A 17,127-nucleotide genomic window follows, 5' to 3' on the forward strand; every position below is an offset into this window, starting at 1 on the left:
GTTCAATTTTTAGCTACCTTATCATTTAATTTCTAGGTTTCAGTTAACTTTTTAGTTTTCAGTTACCTTCTATTCAGGTTTAGCTACCTTAATTTTACCAAACAGAACCCAACATATAAGATAAATAAAACATTATTTAAGACCGAGGAACTTAACTCCTAAAAGGAATCCTAATACAATAATACTTGCAATATCTCAAAAACTTAAAATTTCAAACATTACTTTTCAAAATCGGACTATTAATAGAATAGAGCCAATGAATAAATAAATACGGAGTAAATAAACAAACAAACAAACAAACCGATTACTAATTTATTTCGGATACCCGATTTTGCTCACCCTTCTCGGACATATTCCAAAGTCGATCAATCTAACCATAACCAAGTCCGAATTTACCAATTTGCAAATCATATGAAATCACAACCAAATGGAGACCAAATCATCTGAAACCCAAGAAATATCATCAGCAGAAGCAATTTTGTTTGGAGCATTAGCTCCTGGAGTCAATGTTAGTCTCATAAACCCTCTAATCTTTTACTAATTCAATCAAAGTTTTGATCTTTTGTTCTTTTAATTTGATTATATTCAATTAATTTTATTTAATTCTATAAATTTGCAGGTTCCAACATGGAATACAATGAAATTTGTATTTGTAATGCTGGGTTTTAGTCTAACATTCATGTTAATTTTGGGATTTAATTCAAGTGATTTAGGGTTGATTCTTCATGTTGGATTTCTTGTTTTCATCAGTTTTACCCTTTTCTTCCTTCTTGCTAGGTATGTTCTTGATCAAAGATTTCTTCTTTTTTGTTTAATTTTATTTTTTTGGTAATTATGAGTTCATTGTTTGACTAATTTTGTTTGTTTGTGTGAAAATCCCTTGATTATAAATTGAACTTGAGATTTTGTACTCCCTCTGCCAGAGATCATTTGTTTACCTTTGATTAATTTCCGATATTGTCGTAGTTCTTTGATCAACAACTTATTTCGTAGTGCTTTATACCCTCAGAAAGATTAGTAGCAGAAAATTTGAAAACTTTTAGTTAAGATTTTCGAATTCTTGTCTAGTTTCCCTTATTGCATTACTGGTTCGTCAACAACATCAGAGCCTTAATCCAAAAATGATTTGGGGTCGGCTGACATGAATCATTCTTTAGAACCGTCCACGGATGAACGCACTCCTCTGCTGGGTTCGTCCCTCGGGAAATTTTTACCCCTAACTAAAAGTCCTGGTAATGCTACTGTGACGAACTGTGTTTGGGGTTTTGAGCTTAGCTCTTGAATTCTATGGCTCAATTTTGTTTGATTTTGGTGGGAATTGGAAAGACGATAGCTTTCAATATTAAGGAAGTAAAGATCCACTTTCGTGCATTTGTTTCCATCATCGTATTGTTTGTGTAGAACCATACAGCGAAACTTCATTATCGCATACAATCCTTACTAATAGGATTTGACATAGAGGTTGTTACTTGTTACTTGTTACTTGTTACGTATCTCCCATTATTGCCCGGCAATTTGAGGGAGCCCTTGAGGTCCTGGGACTAGGGTAATGTTGGGTAGCAATTATGTCACCGTCTTTGGATTTGCTGTCAAATTTAATCAGTTAACACGTCCTTTGGTTTTACATTAGTATCATAGAGATGCATTAGATCCGTCATCCAATTGGACATTTTATTGAAAATATGGTTTCAAAATTCATGAACTTTCCTTTGTTATATTACAAGTACCAAAATTCCCCATTGAATATCTAACCCGTATTGGAGAAAAAGGAACATACATCGGATGTACTACCTCCAACTTTTGCATATATGTATATTTTTTGAGCTTATTATCTTAAATTTTATTTGTTTTTGAGCATATGTATATTTTTTTTGAGTTTATTAAAATTTATAAGTTATAGTAATTTTTTTCCATCAAAACTCAAATTTTACTAAATTTATATGTAATGTTTTTGAGTTTTATTCTAATTTTTTTTAACTTAATGTTTAAGTGAATAAACCCAGAAACTTTATAGTAAAACTCATAATTTTTAAAACAAAACTCAAAATTTTTATTATAATGCTCAGAAACTATAGAATTGGTGGTAATACATCAGATGTATAATCCACCTACTGCCCTTATTGTCTGCATGAGGTAATTGTATTTGAGTGTCGACACAACTATTTATTGTACTGTTTTTCATGCTTTTGCCCTAAAATGAAGTGTGAAGTATCATGTCTTGGACACGCAACACAAGGGCACCTATACTAGAATGTCAATAATAAACCTGTAGAAATCTTTCCCGAAACCCGCTTTATTTCTAGAATTCTTCTAAAGATCTGGTTCCTGAATTTCTCCTTTTCATGCAAGTTTTCATTCGATCGGGAGTTCTAAACCTTAGTTATACCTAAAATGTATGTGAACTGGTTTTCATACAGTGAATGCTCATTGTTCGGCACTTATCTTTGGTTGCATGTAGCGTGTCAATCCGACATTCCTGTAAACTCAACATGCGCACCCTGACTCTTCATTCTAATGTCACGGTAACTTAGTCTGTGAATTTGCTGCAGATTTCTTGAACAGACAGGGCTAGTCTCAGTCGAACACCAGATGCAGGAAATTGGTTTGAGGCCTAAAGACGGTGAATCTAACCTCAAGATTGACTAAAGTAGATTGGAGTTCAATCTGTATGTGCAGTATTAACTGTTGCTGGATAACCAGTCGGAAAATTGACATTGTTTTGTATTGTGTAACAATTTATACTGCATTGTAATTTCAGTATCAGGGATTGGCAAATTAAGATCTTTCATATAACTTGATAGTTTTGTAGCATTCTTTAATTAAATACTCGTTCAATGATTTATCGAACATCTCTTTACTCGAAATTAAAGTAACCTCTATATTCTCAGTTCCCTTTTTCATGTAAATGGTCGCATTGTTAAAGTCGATAATCTTTTTCATAATGTTGGTCCTTATTTTGTTGTTGAAAGTTTTTCTTTCTTATATACTCCGTAATTAATTCTTGACTCATATATATCTGGACTCGCTTGCATATTTTTTAACTATAATATACCACGTCTCACTGTCTTAGTACACTACAACGGCCCAATAAACGTACCACCGAGTCTCAGTACACTACAACGGCCCAATCAACGTACCACCGAGTCTCAGTACACTACAACGGCCCAATCAACGTACCACCGATAATAAATTTAAATACGTCTCAGTACACTACAACGGCCCAATCTACAACGGCCAATCAACGTACCACCACCGAGTGGCCTCAGTACACACTGAGTCTCAGTACACTACAACGGCCCAATCAACCTACCACCAATAATAAATTTAGGGACGTGCTTTTTCACATACGGATATTACTCTTTCACATACGTTTTTTACAATGTTACCCTTGTCATTTATTTTTCATTCTCTGACCAATTGATTTTTTTTCTTCCTTCACTCATTTCCCTTCACCACCAACACCACCTCCGTTCAACACCCCTTGCTCGATCAGTCTAGTCACCGTTCGATGTTTCTTCGGCCGACCTCGCTCCAGCCACCCCTTGCTCCGTCGGTGTTAGCAATACAATGATCGAAGGTGAAATTAAAGGTATTTGATCTAGCAACAAATTAAAGAAAAACAAAGTCGATCTGCTAGATTTAGCAACAAATTAACGAAAAATCAAGTCTGCATATTACACTTGTGGCCTACAACATCATATGCAAATCGTCACATAATATTGATAATATAGTGCAAATGCTTATCTATAGATTTGGGCATCGCTAAATGATATGGTGCAAACAATGACAGAGTTTAATTGATAAAAAGTAAATATGAATTTCACTAATTGATAAACCCTAATAATTTCAAAAAAGCAAAATATATTAATAGTTGTAAAACAACAAAATCAATTCATTAATTTGAATATTATAATCAATTGTTCATGTTTATAGAGCAATTAAATTCGATTCTAGGAAAACACAAATTCTCATTGAAGACATGACATATTCGTCACAAGCTGAAGACGGATACCATTTTACCTCACAATGTACCCACTTTTTCTCTCTCTGCAACACTATTCATGTGGTCCCCTTTCTCCACTAACCCATTTTGTTATCATTTTATCTCACAAAATATCCGTCACAAATGGTAACCCGTCACAAGGGAGACCAATTGCTAGGAAAAAGGTTTTTGTAAGAATTAATTTGATTAGATTTAGGAAAATGGGTATAATATGAAAAATTTATGAAAAAAACGTATATAAAAGAGTAAAGTTTGTATGTCAAAAAGTAATCCGAGACGTAAGCAAAATATATTAATAATTGTTCTCATTGTTGTAACAATGTTCTCCTAACAAACTATATAATCGGAGTCGTAAGTAAATAACATGTTAATATCATTGTTGTAACAACAATGTTCTCCTAACAAACTATATAATCGGAGGCCTAAGTGAATAACATGTTAATATCATTGTTGTAACAATGTTCTCCTAACAATCCTAACAAACTATATAATCGGAGGCGTAAGTAAGTAACATGTTATCATTGTTGTAACAATGTTCTCCTAACAAACTATATAATCCGAGACGTAAGTAAACAACATGGTAATATTATACTAATTTCCTTTGTTATTATTGCTTGATTTATTTTCCTTTGTTTGTCGCATAATCTTTAATTTGTTAAAGTATATGAATATGAATTTTGGTCAATTGACGATGAGATTAATGGTTTTAATGTGCCATCAAATGCAATTTGCGATTCCCGAAAATAACATGTACAAATTCTCAAATAAGACAATTGTATTCCGAAAATAATTCAAACATAAGGAGAGTAACATTAAATCAAATACGGAGTATACCGTTGCAAAATCAAATAATCTTAAGATCATTTAGGGCAATATTATGCATCCACGTCACTATGTACAGAAAATTTAATTTTTATTTTTATTTTCATAAAAAAGAAATCGTGGAACGTGGTATCAGACAATTTGTCTACATGAGTGGCAGTTGAATACTTGAATGCACAGAATAGCTGAACTTGCCATTTTCAATTTTTATAATTATTACAACTATGTAAAAATTAAATAAAAAAATCAATTTAAAAAAAATAAAAGTAAAATTACAAGTTAATTAAGAACTATGGCCATCTGTGAACTTTTCAATTTATGAAAAAAAGAAAATTAAGTTGCATGTGGATGCAAAAAATAATGAACAAATGAGAAAAAAAAAAGAGTGAAAAATTGCAGATGTGCACATGTCGATATTATTGGATGATAATTTTGAAATTTTAGTTAAATATTTGTTCATATGTAAATTTATTAAACATGAGTATTACAAACATATGTTAAAATGGCAAGGAAGTTATTAAACATGCGTTTTGACTGCATAAAATCTTCAAAATTGTAAAGTTTCGATTTCAAGTCCTCAATAAAATGCAAGAATCACCTAAAAAGTACTCTAAAAGGTAATATATTGAAAAAATATACGGTATGGTAAATTAAACAGGCCAAAATTTGTTTTAGAAAAATACATTTACATATAGTAATAAAAGGAAAAACATGAAAAATCTTCATAAAAAAATGTAAAAAAAAAAAGACGCCAGATCAACAATAGTGTCTGCATTTGAAGAGCAATATTTTGCAAAAAAAAAAAGCCTTTTAACTTTTCGAGTTGGCTCTTCCTCTTGAATTTTTAAGCACTAATTAACCATTAAAGGAGGCATGCAAGTTTAATCCAAAGATAATGATGAAGTTGCAAAAATATGAAGTTTGTGATGATGATTTATCGACTGTAGTTAAGGTGATGATAGTTGTTTTTGTGGGATAGATGCTATGGTTGAGAGAGCAAGGTGAGAGGTACTGAGGTGAGGTGAGGTGAGGCGAGACGGAAGTATTGAGGCTATGGTCCTTATTTGAGTTGAATGAAATGAGGGTCCAAATTAGAATGGTAAATTGCTATGGTATTATTAGGATTACAAATTTTTATTTAAGACGAAGAGTCGAAGATATCCGTCTTAAGCTTAATACGGGTTAAGTATGCTAATATAAAAAAGGGATAAGACAATGGCATAATACATAGTCAAAACAAATTATTTGTCTTATCCATACCAGTGGGTATTACTTGACCCGTTTCATTCTTAAGACGAATATACCCGTCTTAAGATTAAAATAGACTTACAGATTACAGTCTTACCCTATCAAGATAGGCCGAGAATACTACTACAAAATAAATGGGTACTTAAATTCCATACAATCACAAATTCTCATTTAAGACGGTCTACCGTCTTAAATTAAAGGCGGATCAATCAAATATTATATATAAGATAAAAACAGAGTGTATTGAGAATTGAGATTGCCAAAAGATTTGTCCCATTTATACATGATGTATTATTTGAACCGTTTTATTTTTAGTATCATCATTTATTATTATACTGTGTAGTATTTTGGATTTTTTTTTTTTTTTTTATATTTATAGGTGATAACCTCTTTTGATACAGTATATTTTTTTTATGTGAAACATAATTCCCCGTGTCCATATTAGGTTCGTCTTGGACAAGCGTAATTGCAAATGTAATTTATCAACTAAAATTTAAATATGACATACACATAAAACTTACATGTTTCAAAATAAATTGAAAATAATAATATTTATAATAACATATTCGTGCAATTTGCACGGGGTTAAAACTAGTGCAATATATTTTCCTACGCTTATAAAACTCTTAGATAACTAATTAAATTAAACAATTCTAATTAATAATTAATAATAAACAATTCAAGGGGGTGGATGCGTATATAATACGAGTAGTATTCCATTACGAGCTAGGAATTTAAACTGCCTGATCTCCTTTGAGTTCGATTTCTTTTGGGCCGTCAGACGGGCCGTCGCTCCAGTCAGTTGTTCTGTAGTAGTAGGCATACAATCCCAGCTGAACCATTCCTGAAATCGCTCCCAAACCATTGGGAACCACCATCCAGACATCGAAATGGATCCATGCATAAGCGGTCCAGCAAAGTCCGTTAAGGAAGTTTGTAAGTGACAACCAAAACGGCATGTATTTGACACTCTTCGTTGTAATCACTTGTTTCATGACCGTCAAAGGCGAGATATACATGATAATGTTGAATGCCACACATAAAGCTCCCATTAATACGGTCCTCTTTTTCGTCGTGTGCAAAACATAGAAGGTAATCATTGTGACTATTAAAGTAAAGATCGCCTCACCTATCAGTCCAAAGGTAATTTTTTTCTGCAACAAATTGAATTAGAACGATACAGAAAAGATCAGTAAGTAGATTATTAAATTACAATGAAACTAAAAAAATAATATATGTATATACAGTATATATTTATGAACTCATTAGATTTTATTTTTGACATCAAAAAAGTAAAATATAAATAAAAAATTATAAAAGCTCGAAAAAAATATAAATAAGCTCAGAAAAAATTAGTATGATAATGTAATATAATGATTAACAAGTGTAAACGGGATATATGTAAGAGGAAAAAATAACGTACCCTGGTAAGACACCAACCGGTGGAGTAGAAAAAAAAGATTGCGACGTAGATGGCCTCAAGCCCTAATCCAATGCCGTTGATGGTGACGACTAGGATATGGTCCGGGTTGACGGTAGGGAGTCCATAGATGACCCACATGACACAATTTAATATCGTTGCAATATATGGAACGACACTGAATTGTTGTACCGATTTATTCTTATAAATTTTCCACATTGTTGGTACCGGGGACAAAAATAGACCGAACGAGATGACATTCCCGATAATTCCAATAATGCTCCTTATTGTGCTCGGATTCACCATCTTTAAAAAAGTTTTAAAAAAGTTGAAGAATTAAAAGAAAGGGTTTATTATACTCGGTATTGAGAATTGCAGGGATAAATTGCGTGAAATAGAGAACTATTTATATAAGATATAATTTCGAGGAATTAGAGGTCTGATTAAAGTGTAATTTACATATAATTTGCGAAATCTAGGGAATTAGTGTCTTAATCCAACTGTAATTTATTATCAAATAAGATAAGAGTTCTACAATTAAAAGGATAAAGTAATTAACGAAGAGATAAAGCGAAATATTTATGTGATATTAATATTCTTATTAATATTTATAATTGAGCTACTCCGCATAAAAGATGTACTCTGAGTTCAAAATAGAGGTTGTTTATAATAATTGATCTATAATGAAAATCGAGTCGAGAATTGCATTAACCAACTACTGTTAGTTTCGTGTAACCTCTATATTTTCAATGCAACGCTTTTGATGTGAATGGTCGATAATCATTTTCCTAATGTTGGTGCTTATTTTTATCGTTGTTGAAAGTTTTCTTATTTTATTTACCGATAATTTTACATTTTTCTCAATATAAGTTCGTAATGTTTATCTCGATGCCAGCACATATCAGTAAAAAAACCGATTTAGATTATCAATTTACGAAACAATTTTCCAAAAACCTTTCGAAAAAATATAATAAAATTTGGAACATTAGCAAGTTCAAATATAAAGCACTACGAAAGATAAAATCGATCGATTCTGGTATTTCAACAACGAAAGTTGTTGTAACAAAGTACTATTGTATATTTTCTGTTATGCAATATTTCCATTCCATTCATCAAAGAATATTATAGGAATCGATAATTAGAGAGAGAAAAAAAAAATACTGTACTTCCTCCGTCTCAGTCAATAACTTCATTGTTTGAAATTTGAAATATGAGGACGGGAATATCAAACAATGGAGGCATAGAATAATTATCGGTCAAAGTTTTAATGTCAGGTACTTTGAGTAGATTGTTTTGGCTGTGTGTAGCCTTGCTCTTCCCTTTGTTTTTTGTTTGTTTGTTTTCTTGTTTGGTTGTTTTGCGTTCGGTTTTGAGACCCTACTCGCTGTAGGTCTTGGGTTTATCCCGTCTTTTATCAAAAAAAAAAAGGTGGACTATTGTTTTGCTTATATGCAGGCATTTCCTACTGCAATGTACGCCCAATTACCTTTACATGGACTACATGGTTACGAAGATGAAGGAATCACATCTATGGTCTTTACCGGGATTTCTCCGTGTTTTGCGTTGAATTATGGGCTCAGTATTACATAAGTCGGATGCTCAAACCGACATCCAGCGAAGAGAAACGCAACCAGGTCCGATCCTGGCCTTGATCTCTTGATGAACTCTTACACAAAATTGTTGAACTATTTATGAAGTTATTGAGCTTAATCAGTGGCGGATCTTGGTCAGATTTTTAAGGGGGGCCGAATTCAATGAATAAAAGGCGAGTTTGCATATTTCGTGCTTCAATAGTGGCTGTTCATATATTTTGAGTTTGAGATTCTCCGTACATTCTTATGAATACATTCCTTATCGTGTATCTAATGATATAAATTTCATAATTTTTCATCTTACTTTTTCCTAAAATTATAAACCGATCACGCATTTGAAAATTGAAACAAATTACAATTTAAACGGAAGAGGGTTGACTTTATGCTTATAATGGAAACGATCCTAAAATGCGAAAATCAAGTAAATTTTAGTTTTTTTTTTTTTCCATAATAACTTTATGCTTATAATAAAGACGATCCTAAGATGCGAAAATAGAACGTAACAAAATTGTCTCAACTAACAATTTATAAAAATTGTAGAATAAGACGATCTTGTAGTATGCGACGGTCTTTTTATATAAAATTCATTTATATGGTTTAATTATTGCACAAGTTAATATGCAGAGTAAATTATATTATAAGTTGGTAAATTAAATAAGATAAGAAACCGCTAAAATAGATAAACTTGTAAATGATAATAATAGACTTAATAATCGCTGGTCGTATTTATTAAAATCAAATTGTTGTGTATGTTTGAATAAATCACTAGGGGAAAAAAAATAGATGTTGGACTTTTTATATGAGAAAATGGATAGTGTATTTAGTCTCATACTCCTACACATTGGGCTTTGAAATAGAAAAGATTAGGAACACTATTGTCTTGTGGAGTTGTGGTGTGAGCATTAGGGGGGCCAGCTGTTTGGTTAACTTGTTAAATTGGCCTATTTGTTAGAATTTGGAGTTTGGGCTAAATGACAGGGGGGGCCTGGCCCCTGTGCAGGTAAGAAGAGATCCGCCCCTGAGCTTAATAATTATTCTGTTAAGCTCAATAACTTTGTATCGTATAATTCGATAATTTTGTTAGTAGAGCTCGATAACTTTATAACAGAGTTCAACTTCATTAATTAAGTTGTATATACAACTTGTAGTCTGATATCAACTTATGATTTAGTGTTCGATTTGGCACGAAACAGGTTCGAGTTTGTGGAACTTTAGCAAGTTCGAATATAAAGCAGTACGAAAGATAAAATCGATTGGATCTGGTATTTCAACAACAAAAGAAGTTGTAAAAAAGTACTACCAATTTCTAACAAACTATTGTATATTTTCTGTTATGCAATATATCCGTTCCTTCAAAGAATATTTACTTCTTTCGTTCCGGTTAATAATTATTATGTTTGAAATTGTTGACCATAGACTGTTGTATGACGCCATGAAGATTTGACAAGAGATTAAATGTCAAAATAATTGAAAAATAAGAAGAGTAATCTTAAATCAACAATACTGTATTAAAATCAAATAATGAGTGAGTAATTAATTTAGTTTAACTAATTAACGTAAACAAAACTTTTTGGTAACTAATTAACGTAAACAATTCAATAGTAATCCATAACGAGCTAGGTATTTAAACGGCTTGATCTCCTTTGAGTTCGATTTCTTTTGGGCCGTCAGATGGGCCGTCGTCGCTCCAGTCAGTTGTTTTGTAGTAGTAGCCATACAACATCAGCTGAACCAGTCCAGAAATCGCTCCCAAACCATTCGGAACCACCATCCAGACATCGAAATGGATGCATGCATAAGCGGTCCAGCAAACTCCGTTAAGGAAGTTTGTAAGTGACAACGGAAACGGCATGTATTTGACACTCTTCGTTTTAATCACTTGTTTCATGACCGTCAAAGGCGAGATATACATGATAATGTTGAATGCCACACATAATGCTCCCATTAATACGGTCCTCTTTTTCGTCGTGTGCAAAACATAGAAGGTAATCATTGTTACGATTAAAGTAAAGATCGCCTCACCTATCAGTCCAAAGGTAATTTTTTTCTGCAACAAATTGAATTGGAACGATACAGAAAAAATTAGTATAATAATGTAATATAATGTAATATAATGATTAACACGTGTAAACGAGATATATCCAAGACCTATCAGTCTAAAAGTGATTTTTTCTGCAATAAATTGAATTGGAACGATACAAAAAAAAAATAGTATTATAGTAACTTGTATAGATCACGATCACGCGCGGTTTTTTAGATAGGAATATTAAAGAAAATAATAATTATACAACTGATATTTAACTGTAAAATTTATTATTTATTAATGTTTTGTATTAATCGGTGGAAAAAAGAAAGTTCAGTATAATGCAGTTATAGATATAATATAATGAAAACTCAATTACAAATATGATAATAAAAGGCCAATTGTAGATATAATATAATAAAAAGCCAATTATAGCCAAATTCATTTAGGCGGGAAAATTTAATGATTAACACGTGTAAACGCGATATATATCTAAGACCTATCAGTTCAAAGGTGATTTTTGTATGCACGCAACAAATTGAATTGGAACGATAGAGAAAAGATTAATATGATAATGAAATATAATTATTAACGCGTATAAATGGAATATATCTAAAGGAAAAAATAACGTACCCTGGTAAGACACCAACCGGTGGAGTAGAAAAAAAAGATTGCGACGTAGATGGCCTCAAGCCCTAATCCAATGCCGTTGATGGTGACGACTAGGATATGGTCCGGGTTGACGGTAGGGAGTCCATAGATGACCCACATGACACAATTTAATATGGTTGCAATATATGGAACGACACTGAATTGTTGTACCGATTTATTCTTATAAATTTTCCATATTGTTGGTACCGGGGAGAGAAAAAGACCGAACGAGATGACATTCCCGATAATTCCAATAATGCTTCTTATTGTGCTCGGATTCACCATCTTTGAAAAGTTTTAAGAATTAAGAGAATAGGGGAAAGGTTGTATTATACTCGTATCGAGAATTCGAGAATTGCAGGAATAAATTGTGTGAAATAGGGAGCTATTTATACTTTTCGAAATTGAGGAAATTAGAGTCCTGATCAAAGTGTAATTTATGTAGAATTTGCGAAATCTAGGGAATTAGTGTCTTAATCAAACTGTAATTTATATCAAATAAGATAAGAGTTCTACGATAAAAAGGATAAAGTAATTAACGAAGAGATAAAGCCGAATATTTACGTGATATATTGTTAATATTTATCCGTTTCATAAATCCATAACAAATACTCGTACTATTCTGAATTAAAAATAGAGGTTGTTTATAATTGAGATATAATGAAAATCGAGTCGAGAATTACATTAACCAAGTAACCAAATACGGTTTCACAATATATAAAGCGCAGCGCAGCGCAGACAGTTTAATGACTCATTTTTGTTCATGTCAAACCAAAGTATGTTTTCTGTATGCAGTTCATTCATTCAAATTTCAAAGGGATCAATTCATTGACGGGTTAACCTGCAAATTACGCATATAATCCGAAAATTTATGAACATTATTATTCTTCATTTGTTTATGGCGATACAAATATTCTTCAACAATCTTTTTGTCAATTTCCCAATGTTATATCACTAGAATAAAATTCAGTTAACTACGGAGTAAAATTGGTCTAGCACAAATTCTCATTTGTGACGGAGATAAATAAGACTATATCATTAATCAGGGAGATTGTCGTCATTTGGATTTCAGTTTGATTTAACTCCGGCTTATTTCGGTCAGCTCAACCTTAATTGGGTTGTGCTCCTGTATTTTGGGCGCAGGCCGAGCCAGATCATTTTCGATAGTTCGGGCTCAAATGGATCTTCCAAAATTTTGATTTACCACTTCCCACTTCCCAAGGTAGCCCCGATAAAATTGACTGGGCCCGTATAACTCAACCCGCACCCGACCCGGTATTAGATATGAGGACCCGAAGACCCGTAAACCGAATTGACCCACCTAATATATGACCCAAATGGCCCGACCCGTTTGACTCGGCCCGTACTCGACATGACATCGAAACCCGGGACCCGTGCTTGAACCGTAACTGAACTACCACTTCTCAAGGTAGACCCGATAAAATTGACTGGCCCCGTATAACTCAACCCGCACCCGACCCGGTATTAGAAATGAGGACCCAAATACCCGTAAACCGAATTGATCCACCTAATATGACCTAAATGGCCCAATCCAATTGACTCGGCCCGTACTCAACCTGACATCGAAACCCGGGACCCGGGCTTGAACCGTAACTGAACTACCACTTCCCAAGGTAGACCCGATAAAATTGACTGGGCCCGTATAACAACCCGCACCCAACTCGGTATTACAAATGAGGACCCGAAGACCCGTAAACCGAATTGACCCACCTAATATGACCCAAATGGCCCAACCCAATTGACTCGGCCCGTACTCGACTTGACATCGAAACCCGGGACCTGTGCTTGAACCGTAACTGAACTGATCCCACCTAATATGACCCGAATCGAATGTTTATGATTACACACTGATCGTTCCCTTAAATAACTTGATAATAAGTAATAACTACCCGAAAATAGCCCGAACTCCATATGACATGAATTTTAGTAAATCTGAAATTAACCTATCCCAAACTAATTAGTACGGAGTAACTCGCACCCGACTCAATTAACCCGTTTGCCGGTTCTACGACTTCGACCTCACGAGGAGAGACACAAAAATAGGAATATATTTCAAATAATTTCAACTCCTGCAGCGCGTAGCTTAAAAACTCACACACACAGTCACTCGTACATGTTCTTTCTCACACTCTTTCTTGACCAGTAAGCTTCAACTATTTCTACCTCTTTCAGGTAATTTTTTAATTACCCTTCTCATTATTTCTTAAATTTAACATGTTAATATTGTTAAATTCTTGATTTCTGTAACCAACATTAGTAGTAGTATTTGTAATTTTGTATAATTGCTTGGTTGTAAAAGATTGTTGCTTTAAATTCCCATTTTAGTGATTTTAATTTCTGGGTATCTTAGATTTTGGCCTTACAAAGAAGAATTTCATGAAAAGTTTGTATTTTTCTTGGAATTTGTTCTTGTACTGTTGTATATTTGTCATTGTTAGTTTATGGATTTTGGTTAAGTGACTCGCAATTTCTTATTTGTGGCGGTCGTAAGTTATGAATGATTATGATATTTGTGGGTTTAATTTTATCGTATTGGCAAATAGAAGTGGTGAATCCCCAAAATAACGCGAATTCTTAAATAAGATCGTTGTATATGGTGTAGCAACGGTTTTACGTGAGACTAATTGCCAAAATTGGGAACACTAGGGTAAGGCTCTGTACATTTGACCCTCCCTTACCCGCAATTTGTGGGAACCCTTAAGATTGTTTATGGTAGTTGACTAGTCGACCTATAATGAAAACTGAGTCGAGAATTGCATTGACCAGTTACTGTTTCACCATACAATAACCCACACAAATTATCGAGTTTTTGAGTTATTCCACCGTTTCCCAAACATGGAGGGTAGTGTGTTTTTGGGTCCATTAGTGATTGGACGGTTCTAAATGATGATTCATGTCAGCCGACCCCAAATCATTTGGGATTAAGGCTCTGATGTTATTCTTGTAGGTGAGGCCTTGTATGCAAAATGGCAGAGAAGAGACAGTATGCTTTTGCATCTCCGGAGTTGCATTGGCTCAACAACCCGCTTGGATCTTCTCACGGTCATATGAGGAATGAATTGGTGCGAAACTTGCTTAGCATATCCGCTAACAACAGAGACAATGAAAACCACCAACTGGTTGATCACGGAAACTCCTCTAAACCATCTCCGCATTTGCCCAAGTCACACGGGAAGTCTCCAAATGGGAAAGACGCGACTAAACACAATGATTTCCTTGTTACACTTGCTTCTGTAACAGCCGTGGCTCCAATTGAGAGGGTCTATATCTTAATGCAATGTCAGAATGAGATGATTAAAGCCGGTCGTTTATCAACTCCTTACAAAGGAATGGAAGATTGCTTCCGTAGAACAATCAAACATGAAGGCGTCCTTTCCCTTTGGCGCGGTAACAGTCTGAATGTGCTTAAACACTGTCATAAGAATGTCCGTCTCTCTTGTTATTTCTGGTTTATGATTTGATAAGACGTGTTTCCGCTTATCAAGCAATTGATGTTTTAACTTATATGCAGATATTTACCTTTCTAATGGTAAAATTACCTTACTGGAACTACATGGACAAAAAGACAGACGAATCGCCTATGTGGGTGTTACCTTTCCTTCTGGTCCCTTTCTATTTGAGTTCTTACCCTTTAGACTATGCACGAGTCCGTCTTGCTACTGATGTGAAATCTGCTGCGCCATTAAAGTTTTCTCTAGACGTTTCTAGAAACGTTATTGGGAAAAGGCAGTTCAATGATAGAAGTGATGTTTACAAGAAGACACTACAATTGGATGGCCTTCCTGGTCTTTACCGGGGTATCTCTGTCGCTTGCATTGGACATTTCGCGCATTTCATGACTAATAGCTTCGATCCTGCTTCCAGGAACGAGAAACACAACCAGGTCTCGCTCTTCTTCTTGGCACTTATTATTGGTATTATTATTACAGTTCCAGTAACATTAATCATTGGGGTTGTGACTACATTTCTGAAATCAGGACCGGGTTGGTTTTGTTTTTTTGCTTCGTCTATTTTCTGTTTTTACGTCTGCTCGCATAAAATCTGAGCAGGGTTGTGACTACATTTCTGAAATCAGGACCGGGTTGGTTTTATTTTTTGCTTCGTCTATTTTCTGTTTTTACGTCTGCTCGCATAAAATCTGAGCAGGGTTGTGACTACATTTCTGAAATCAGGACCGGGTTGGTTTTATTTTTTGCTTCGTCTATTTTCTGTTTTTACGTCTGCTCGCATAAAATCTGAGCAGGGTTGTGACTATATTTCTGAAAATCAGGACCGGGTTGGTTTTATTTTTTGCTTCGTTTATTTTCTGTTTTTACGTCTGCTCGCATAAAATCTGAGCAGGGTTGTGACTACATTTCTGAAATCAGGACCGGGTTGGTTTTATTTTTTGCTTCGTCTATTTTCTGTTTTTACGTCTGCTCGCATAAAATCTGAGCAGGTATCTAAAATACCCTAATGCTAATGATTAATCATGTTTGATGATTGCAGAAAAAACCAACATTGTTGGCGGTGATGCTATTTACCTTGACTGTGCCTGTTCTTTTCTACCCATGTATCACGGTGAGTCGAAGAATGATGATGACTTCAGGAGAAGCTAGGAGATACGGAGGTGTATTGGACGCGTTTTATCAAATTGTCAAGACTGAAGGTGTTTCTTCCTTGTTCAAAGGCGCAACTCCATATATGATCCATAGCATTGCTCAGTTCTTGGCTCAGTTTGGATTCGTCTACATGACATTCTCGATGCTTCAGACGCCTGCTAAGTGATGTTCGCGGTATCATAGCAAATATATATACGAACTATTAATTAATGGTTAACAATGTAGGAAGTAATTGATTGAATTTCATGGGAATGGTTAGAAAATTCGCTTGTTAATTAACGAAATTTTCAGGCTGTTATGGACGACTTGGCCTAGGCTGAGTCCTGTATTCTACACGACCTGTCCCAGGCCAGGTCGTGTGGTTTACACGACTTGACGAGTCCTGTATTTCTTTCCATTGCATATTTGAGTTGGAGCCATTTTCGAAATTGTTATATTATAAAGTCATTTAGTTATAATGGTCACTAATAAAGAATGTTCGGGCCTAATTTTATTTGTTTAATTCAGATTTTAGGTCAAGATCGATTACTCAGTTCGAGTTATTTCGATCTATAATCAATTTTACCGAATTTTCTTCTACCAAGTACAATTCAAGTTACTCATCATATCACCTATTCAATCAAATACTCCGTATTAACTCAAATATTTTTTTGGGTTAATTGATAAATATCAATATAAGAACCATTTTCCAAAATGAGTTCAACATAATCAATAGTTAGTATAATCAATACCAAAATATTAATTAA

The 17,127-nt window shown here is 34.0% G+C and overlaps 4 protein-coding genes across 5 annotated transcripts; 2 read left to right on the top strand and 2 right to left on the bottom strand.

Moving 5' to 3' along the window:
* The first annotated feature begins 164 nt into the window (after window positions 1-164).
* LOC141596099 (uncharacterized) lies at window positions 165-2,968 on the top strand. Its single transcript, XM_074416127.1, has 3 exons — window positions 165-508; window positions 620-777; window positions 2,550-2,968. The coding sequence occupies exons 1-3, from the start codon at window positions 428-430 to the stop codon at window positions 2,644-2,646; spliced, it is 336 nt and encodes a 111-aa protein (XP_074272228.1). The 5' UTR covers window positions 165-427; the 3' UTR covers window positions 2,647-2,968.
* Window positions 2,969-6,590: 3,622 nt separating this feature from the next.
* LOC141596100 (bidirectional sugar transporter SWEET5-like) lies at window positions 6,591-8,127 on the bottom strand. The gene is made up of 2 exons (XM_074416128.1): window positions 7,497-8,127; window positions 6,591-7,227 (listed from the first exon to the last, which is right to left on the bottom strand). Exons 1-2 carry the CDS (start codon window positions 7,797-7,799, stop codon window positions 6,808-6,810), a joined length of 723 nt encoding a protein of 240 aa, XP_074272229.1. The 5' UTR covers window positions 7,800-8,127; the 3' UTR covers window positions 6,591-6,807.
* A 2,447-nt stretch (window positions 8,128-10,574) lies between these two features.
* Window positions 10,575-12,127, bottom strand: LOC141596102 (bidirectional sugar transporter SWEET5-like). Its single transcript, XM_074416132.1, has 2 exons — window positions 11,742-12,127; window positions 10,575-11,132 (listed from the first exon to the last, which is right to left on the bottom strand). The coding sequence occupies exons 1-2, from the start codon at window positions 12,042-12,044 to the stop codon at window positions 10,710-10,712; spliced, it is 726 nt and encodes a 241-aa protein (XP_074272233.1). The 5' UTR covers window positions 12,045-12,127; the 3' UTR covers window positions 10,575-10,709.
* Window positions 12,128-13,843: 1,716 nt separating this feature from the next.
* Window positions 13,844-16,858, top strand: LOC141594006 (ADP,ATP carrier protein 1, mitochondrial-like). 2 transcript variants are annotated; one of them, XM_074414226.1, is made up of 4 exons: window positions 13,844-13,952; window positions 14,681-15,205; window positions 15,292-15,663; window positions 16,269-16,858. In XM_074414226.1, exons 2-4 carry the CDS (start codon window positions 14,747-14,749, stop codon window positions 16,545-16,547), a joined length of 1,110 nt encoding a protein of 369 aa, XP_074270327.1. In that variant the 5' UTR covers window positions 13,844-13,952; window positions 14,681-14,746; the 3' UTR covers window positions 16,548-16,858. The 2 variants fall into 2 exon arrangements, with proteins under 2 accessions (XP_074270327.1, XP_074270326.1); XM_074414225.1 differs by having other exon boundaries at window positions 13,845-13,952; window positions 14,728-15,205.
* Window positions 16,859-17,127: the final 269 nt, after the last annotated feature.

Source organism: Silene latifolia, chromosome 8, assembly GCF_048544455.1.
Source record: "Silene latifolia isolate original U9 population chromosome 8, ASM4854445v1, whole genome shotgun sequence".
Classification (NCBI taxonomy): Eukaryota; Viridiplantae; Streptophyta; class Magnoliopsida; order Caryophyllales; family Caryophyllaceae; genus Silene; species Silene latifolia.